This window comes from Phalacrocorax aristotelis, chromosome 17 (genome assembly GCF_949628215.1).
Source record: "Phalacrocorax aristotelis chromosome 17, bGulAri2.1, whole genome shotgun sequence".
Classification (NCBI taxonomy): domain Eukaryota; kingdom Metazoa; phylum Chordata; class Aves; order Suliformes; family Phalacrocoracidae; genus Phalacrocorax; species Phalacrocorax aristotelis.
Window position 1 is genome coordinate 6,093,733 of NC_134292.1, and position 7,703 is coordinate 6,101,435.

The following is a 7,703-nucleotide window of genomic DNA, read 5'->3' on the forward strand; positions in this document are numbered from 1 at the left end:
TCTCAGGACCCTTAGCCCACAGCGGTGCTGCCCCTGGGTACTCGGGAGGGTGCGGGAAGGGGAAAGGTGTGTCCAGCAGCCAGTGGACCCCAGCTGTGAGCCATTCCCCAAGTGCCTGCCCTGGAGTGGGTAGCAGCTGAGACCTCCTGAACTCATGTCACCTCCACCCTGCTGCCCTGGGGTGACAGGGCCTTGGGGCAGGGCTTCTGCAGCCACAGAGGAGGAGGAGGAAAGGCAGGTAAGGGCACTGCACCCCCAGGGCTTTACGTATCTCCCGGGGTTGGCAGGGTTGGGGTGCTGCAGGTGGATGGGGGCATGGGGACAGGGATGGGGACAGCCATCCCTTCCGAGGGGCTGGGGGTGGAGGTGCAGGAGACAGAGGCACGGGGAGCCCTGGGGATGTCTCAGGGACCCCAGTTCCAGCAGCGTGGAGGCTTCCTCCCCTCCCTCGCAGGCGGGGAAACTGAGGCACGGGGGGGGCTGGTGCAGCGCAGCCCCCGGCCCGGGGGGGGGGGGGGGGGTCGCCACCCCTCGGCCGTGCCGGGGTTAACCGCAGCCCTTCCCCCGGCCGCCCCGCCCCGCCCCGCCCCGCCAGGCCGGCACAGGGAGGACCGGTGCCACGGGGGCAGCGTGTCGTGCGCCCCCCCCCAGCTGCCCGTCCCCTGCCCGCCGGGCGGCAGCGGCCCCGCTCCCAGCGTGCACCGCGGCGCCAGCGATCTATATATAGCGGTAAAAATAGCCGGGCAGGAGCGCAGGCAGGACAGCAGGCAGCTGCCCGGCCCCGGCCCCCGCCCAGAGGTCAGTGTCCCCCCGGCCCCCGCCCCGGGGGGTCCCCTTGCCGCAGCCCCGCCCGGCCTTGAGGGGAGGTGTCACTGCGGCACCGGGCTTTGGGGGGGCTCGTGGCGGGGTGCCGGTGCCCGCCGGTGCTGCCCCGGCTCGTCCCTGCCTCCGGGGGGGCTGGCAGCACCGGCTGGGAACGGGGGGTGCATTGCAGGGGATGCCGAGGGGGTTGCATGGAGTGCTCGGGATGTGGGTGCTGAGACACCTGCATAGGCGCTGGAACCATTGCAGGGGATACTGGGGGGCTTGCATGGGGTGCTGGAGCCATTGCAAGGGATACTGGGGGGCTTGCATGCAGTGCTGGAGCTATTGCAGGGGTCCTGAACCATTGCAGGGGATACTGGGGGTCTTGCATGGGGTGCTGGAGCCATTGCAGGGGTGCTGGAGCAGCCCAGGCCTGGGGTCCCAGGGGTGGGGCGAGATTGGTGGGAGCACCCTGAGGTGCATCCCACGATGGCCTTTGTTGGGGAGTCCAGGGCCACACTGCACCCCCCTCAGCCTCGACCTGATCAGCCTCGTCCCTGATCAGCACCCCATCCCCATTTCCTCAGGACCAGGCACCCCCACATCGCCCTCACCCTGCACCCATGGGTCCAGTGCTGTGCTGGATCAGGCCCCAAGCCCACACCGAGGGTCAGGAATGCCCTCAGCACCCTGTGGCTCTGCTGAGGTCAATGCCAGCAGTCCTGGGTCTCGGCACCCACCACGATTAGTGACCCCAGGGTCCTGCACCCTCCCAGCCCTACCCAGGCCCCTCAGGGGCCATCCCAGCGCTTTGGCCCTGCAGCACAGGTGGGACGTGACCCGGTGCTGGTTTCAGCCCAGCCATACTTAGCCTCTGCCCTTTCCGGGCTGTAACACGACCTCGTCAGCGCCCGCCGGCTCCTTTGGCTGCGGGATGCCCCATCCTAGCATCCTGTCCAGCCGGTTTGGGGTGACATGCTATGGCCAAGCAGGTCAGGTGCTGCAGGGCTGGGTGCGGGCAGGTTGGGTGGCCAAATCCCCCCCCAAGGTGATGGGGGTGCAATGGGGTGCTGCAAGCCCCCCCTTAGGGCACCTCTGAAAAAAACAGCCTGTGGGGAGCTGGGGGGATGCTCCCTCCACCACTCGTTGTCCTGGTGACACTGATCAACCCAAGCTGGTTTCTGCCTGTCAGGTGGCACCCCAGGCACGGGGATGTGGTCAGAGCAGGGGAGGAAGCCGGTAACGTCACCATGCGTCACCCGGCATGGGGAAACCCTCACCACAGCCGGATGGGGTGTGTGGCTGCCGGGAGCCAGACAGGTGATGGCCGTGGGAACAGAGGTCCCCAGGTCCCTATTTTAAGCCCAAGCCAGGGGTCAGGCTGTTGGCAGGGTGGAAGACCCAACCCCCAGCTTGGCTGTGGAGCTGGGCACCACCATGGCAGGGAAGGGAGAGCCGTTGTCCCCCAGACCGCAGCCTTGGGGACCCCTGTGTCCCTACCGTGCTGAGTTGTTCATCCTGCTCTTCTTTCCTCACAGCCTGAAGTGCTCCTGTGCCTGGACCGCAGCAGCATGTCGACAGGTGAGTGTTCTGTCTGCCTTACATCTGGCCCCCCGCATACATCTGCTTTGCATCCATCCCGTCAGTCCCCTTTGCATCCATCCCCACGTCCCTGCATCCGTCATCCCCCTTGCATCCCCTCGTCCCGCCTCTGCAGCCATCATCCCCTCGCATCCTCTCATCCCCCTTCTGCATCCAACACCCCCCTGCGTCCCCTCGTCCCCCCCACATCCATTCCCCCTGCGTCCCCTCGTCCCCCCTTGTATCCATCCCCCCTGCATCCATCCCCTTTACACACATCTGCTCAGTCCCCTTTGCATCCATCCCATTTGTCCCTTGCACCCATCCCCTTGGTCACCTTTGCATCCTTCTCCTCCATCCCCCTTTCATCCCTCCCCTGTATCCCCCCCATACTTCCCTCCCCTCCGTCTGTCCCCCACATCCCTCCAGACCCTCACATCCCCTCAGTCCCCCGCAGGCACTTAGCTCCAGCCCCAGCCCCAGGGATCGCTGGATGCCAGAGGAGTTGAAATTTCAGCCGGCTGTAATCAGGAGATGAGAGAGCGGCCCCAGAGCAGCTTGGCTTTATTTTTAGTTCTGTCTCCCCCCCGCGGCGCTGTACCCTGGCATCGCCTCGCACTGTGGTTGGGCCAGATCCTGCAGGTGGCGCAGGACCCTGCGCCTGGGTGCTCAGCAGGGGACAGGGTGGTTCATGCCACCTGCACGTCCGCCACCAGCCCCAGGGACCAATGCTGGGGTTCAGGGACTGTCAGGGGTTGCACCAGGTGCTCGAGGTGGTCGTGCCAAGCTGAGCCTGCCGCAGCCCCCATTAGCCCGCTGGGGTGACGAGCCGGCTGCAGGGGCCCACCCCCAGTGGAGCTGTGGACAGTGACCGTCTCCGGGACACGGCGCAGCAGTGGGATTCCAGCCCCATGGCCGAGGCGCCATGGGGTCTTTGTGCTCAGCCATGTCCAACCCGGCCGTCCCAACCTGCCCAGGTGATGAGGACGAAAGGGACACGTGGCTGCTTCCCACTTTGCCTTTATCCCCCAGGGGCCTGGGGTGGGTCCCCTCCATCCCCAGGGATGCCTGCCCTGGATCTGGCATCCCCCAGGGCCACCTCACTCCCTGACAGGCCTTCTGCCTTTTGATAATTTTTTTTTTTTCTCTTCTCCAGAAAAACTCAAGCACCACAAAATCATCTTCGTGGTGGGTAAGTTGGTGTCCGGGTCCTGCTGCTGCCTGGGGTCAAGGCCGCAGTGCAGCCCGGTCCCCCTGCACCTCCAGGGTTGGGGTGCTGCAGGGAGCAGCTGGAGCCAGGGCTGGAGGCTGAGGCTGTGGGACCTCAGCTGTCCCCAGGTGCTGTGGGGTGGCTGTGCCTCCAGCATGGCTCCTCAAGGCCATGGTGGGGTGTGCTGGGAACAGGAGAGCACCTCTGGCTGGGCATGGGGTAGCAGCATGTGGGGTGATGTGACAGCAAACACCTGGGGAGTGATGTCCTGGGTGCCGGTGGGGTTGTGATACCCCTGGATGCCATTGAGACAGGTGCTGATGGGGTGGTGGTGGTGTCCTGGGTGCCATCAGAGTGGTAGTGCCTGCATGCCAATTGCCAGCGGGAGCAGCTCTTCCCATCCTTCTGGCGCTGGGCTTGGGGATGCTGTCCCCAGGCTCTGGGGACTCCTGTGTGTCTGTGCTGCTGCTTCCATGTACCCCTCCAGCTCCTTACCTGTGGCTTGGGGCACGTGTGGCCCTCGTGTGACTTGCAGGTGGCCCCGGTTCGGGGAAAGGGACCCAGTGTGAGAAGATCGTGCAGAAGTATGGCTACACCCACCTTTCCACGGGGGACTTGCTGCGGGCAGAGGTCAGCTCAGGCTCGGAGCGGGGCAAGAAGCTGCAGGCCATCATGGAGAAGGGCGAGCTGGTGCCCCTGGTGAGTCAACACAGGCCACTGGCTGTGGCATGGTGGGGCATGCAGGCAGGGGTGCCTGTGGGGACACCAGATACCACAGTGATGGGCGGCACGTGGCCCAGCGGCACCTCCATCCCTGCCACCCCGGGGCGGGTTGCCGGAGGGATTGGAGGCATTGGGTGTTGGGGGGTGGGGCATGAAGTCCCATATCACCCCTGGCAGCATTGTCCCCCCTCCCCAGGACACAGTGCTGGACATGCTGCGGGATGCCATGGTGGCCAAAGCGGACGTGTCCAAGGGCTTCCTCATCGACGGCTACCCCCGCGAGGTGAAGCAGGGAGAGGAGTTTGAGAAGAAGGTGAGGGCTGGTGCCGTGCCTTGCCACCCACACAGAGGGTCTCCGTGGTGCCAGCAGCAGCCCAGCCTCCCCATCCCAGCAATGATCCCAACCCAACAGGGTCTAAACTGGGCACCATTCCAGCCAGCAGGTCCCCCTGCCTTGGGGACAGCCTGTGCCCAGGGTACAGTGGGGAGGGCATCTCTCCAGGGTGTCCTCAGGCTGAAAGAGGATGCTGGCATCCCCCATGGTGATGGCAGAGAGCCAGGGCTTGGCCACGGTGTCCCTGTGCCTCCCTCTGCGTGGGCCTGGGGGCCACTGCGACACCGGACCTATGCAGCAGGAGGCAGAGGATGGCGTGGGGACATTTGTGACCCCCATACTCACCACCACCATCTCCCCAAACCAAACCAGATCCATGCCAGTTTGGCATGGTGACAATCATGTCCCCCCTGCCCACAGATCGCCCCCCCCACGCTGCTGCTCTACGTGGATGCAGGGAAGGAGACGATGGTGAAGCGCCTGCTGAAGCGAGGCGAGACCAGCGGGCGGGTGGACGACAACGAGGAAACCATCAAGAAGCGTTTGGAGACCTACTACAAGGCCACCGAGCCTGTCATCGCCTTCTACAAGAGCAGAGGCATTGTCCGCCAGGTAAGCAGGGATGTGGCCAATGCCAACATTCTCCATCCACGGCCTGTGGTGCCTGTGGTCCCAGGCGAGGGGAAGTGATGGATGAGGATGATGAGGGAAAGGGATAAAACTCAATTCTAGCTGTCTGGGGTGGGCTTGACCCCTTGGAGCCAGCCGGACCCTCCAGTTCCTGACACAGAGACCCACTCCAAGGATGGTCCCACACCCCTTTGCCCCAAATTGGCCCCAATTTCTCGGCCCATGGCCAAAATCCATCCCTGGAAGAGCTCCGGTCACGCCATCCCCTCAGGTGACCCCCCCCCAGGCTAACCCCTCTGCACCCAGCTCAATGCCGAGGGCTCCGTGGAGGAGGTTTTCCAGCAGGTCTGCTCGCACCTCGACAGCCTGTAGCCGAGCCCCCAGCCCTGCTCCCCCCGCCCCGGCGTGCTCCGGCAGAGACAGCGGAAGCGGCTTTATCCTGTTTTCGTGGACGGAGCCGTGCGGAGGAAATTTCAAGGACATTGTGTTTGGCTCTTTCCCGTCTCTCCCCAGTAAAGTTCACTTTAATGAGCCCAGACTTTATCTTTTTCTTCTGTCGCAGGAAATGAGTTTTTCTTTCCAGAGATATTTTTTTTTTTTCTCCCCCCCTGTCCCCCCCCCAGCCCCGCTGGAGCTGATTAAGGGCAGGAAGCGGGTGTTTATCCCACCCGGGCAGTGGGATGCTGCGCTCGAAGGAAGGGAGGGAGCATCCCAGCTGCTCGCCCCAGCTTCCCAATCCACAGCCTGCAGGGAGCCTGCGGCTGCATCCTGCAGCCGGTCCCGCTCACCCCAATCCCGTCCCCCTTGCTGAACCCCCTTGTGCTCTAGGTGTGTGCCCCCAGAGACGCAGGCAGCATCTGAGACGTACCCTGCACGTGCATCCCCTCCCTCCAGCCCTCCTGCAGGCTGCCAGGGGCTGGGGGCAGCCAGATGCAGACCCTGCCATGGGCCCAGCCATGCCAGGATGGGGATTTCCACCACTTTTATGCCTCAACATTTCCTTGTTTCTTTTGGCCCTCAGGGGTTTTTGGGGTATCTGGGGGCTGCAGTGGCAGGTTTTGGGGTGGCTGAACACTCCAGAACAGGGTGCCCCCTTCCCCACTCTGCCTGGGCACCCACTGCCATCAGTGCCGCCTCTCTGCCTGGATGCAGCCCTGTCCCCAGGGGCGAAGGATGTGCTGGGGCCACCCAGCTGAGCCTAGCCACCAGACTGGGTGTGCTTGTGGGTAGGGACAGGGTGGGGATCCTCATGGAGGTGAGATGCAGGGCCCCAGCGGACAGCCAGTTGGTGCTGGTATGGGAGATGGGGAGTTGGGGGCTCCCCAGTACCTGCAGAGCTGCCTAGGCATGATGCTACAGCAGAGGGGCTGCAGTGGGGCTTGGGGCTGGGGTTTATTTAGCCACAGTGAGGGCAGGAGGCAGCAGAGCCGCAGCCCCAGCAGGGCCCCCAACCACTGGCTTTTGGGCTGCTGGGAGCTGGGCGCAGAGCCAGGGGGCTGGGGGGGTTGGGGGAGGCGGCAGCACTGGGGGCAGCCGAGGCCATGGGGCCAGAGCCGAGGAAGGAAGCAAGCAAGGAAAAAACAAAAATCCCCAAGAAGAAAACCCAAACACTCCAGGCTCCAATGTCAGCCCTGTGTCTGGGGGGCAATGGAGCCACCAGCAGAGCCCGGGGCACTGCAGGGAGGCAGCCAGCCGGGAGCGATGCGACCATCCAGCTGGAGCTGGGGTGCTGCCAGCACAGCTGAGCTGGGGCTGGGGCTGGCGGGTGTCTGCTTTGTGCCAGTGGGGATGAGGGGACAGGAGGGATGGGCAGTTTGGGATGCTACAGCCTAAAGCTCTGCAGCAAAGAGCAGAATGACCTGTCTCCCTTGTGCCTCCAGCCCTCTGGGTGTGCTGTGAGTGTACCTCAGTTTCCCCAGGTGGTGAGCAGGGTGGTGGGGCCGGGAGGGGGCATTTCATGGTGTCCAGTGGGACCAGGCACCCTGTCCTCCTCCCCAGCATGGCCCCTGGGTGGTTGGTGATGTTTTTTTAGATGCTTTTCCTCTGGCTGGAAAGCCCAAGGCTGCCCAGTAAGCCATGGGGTGGGGAAAGATACTGTGCTGGGGCTGAATGGGGCACATGGGGCTGCACGCATGGCCACCCTGCAGTTATAGCCACCCTCCCATCTGTCACCCTGCAGCCACCACCATCCCAGGGCCCATCACTGAGGGTCTCTTGCTCATCACCTGGCGATGTCACTGCGGGAAGAGGGGTGCAGGAGGGCAGGATTGCCTGTGCCTGGTCCTAGTCCCCAGCCCTGTCCCATCCTTGGGTGAGCACCCGTCCCCGTGATCCCCAGGAGATGGCAGTGCGCTGTCATGGGAGATGTCTGCTGCTCTCCCCAGGGTCAGGGACATCTCCGGGGACGTCCTGGCTAGTGGG

General features: G+C 64.2%; 1 protein-coding gene across 3 annotated transcripts; it reads left to right on the forward strand.

Annotated features, from left to right (window-relative positions):
• The first annotated feature begins 300 nt into the window (after positions 1-300).
• AK1 (adenylate kinase 1) lies at positions 301-5,813 on the forward strand. Of its 3 annotated transcripts, XM_075112074.1 has the most exons (8): positions 748-798; positions 2,343-2,385; positions 3,188-3,362; positions 3,542-3,577; positions 4,131-4,294; positions 4,515-4,631; positions 5,073-5,264; positions 5,589-5,813. In XM_075112074.1, the coding sequence occupies exons 3-8, from the start codon at positions 3,311-3,313 to the stop codon at positions 5,652-5,654; spliced, it is 627 nt and encodes a 208-aa protein (XP_074968175.1). In that variant the 5' UTR covers positions 748-798; positions 2,343-2,385; positions 3,188-3,310; the 3' UTR covers positions 5,655-5,813. The 3 variants fall into 3 exon arrangements, with proteins under 3 accessions (XP_074968173.1, XP_074968175.1, XP_074968174.1); XM_075112072.1 differs by lacking the exon at positions 3,188-3,362 and having other exon boundaries at positions 301-798; XM_075112073.1 differs by lacking the exons at positions 748-798; positions 3,188-3,362 and adding an exon at positions 1,795-2,124.
• The last annotated feature ends 1,890 nt before the right edge of the window (positions 5,814-7,703 follow it).

Bases quoted from the DNA above. Each gene is read 5' to 3' on its own strand.
- AK1 (XM_075112072.1), top strand. From the start codon at position 316: ATGGGGACAGGGATGGGGACAGCCATCCCTTCCGAGGGGCTGGGGGTG. The intron at 2,386-3,541 runs GTGAGTGTTCTG...TCTCTTCTCCAG, and splicing joins CCGCAGCAGCATGTCGACAG to AAAAACTCAAGCACCACAAA. The intron at 3,578-4,130 runs GTAAGTTGGTGT...TGTGACTTGCAG, and splicing joins CAAAATCATCTTCGTGGTGG to GTGGCCCCGGTTCGGGGAAA.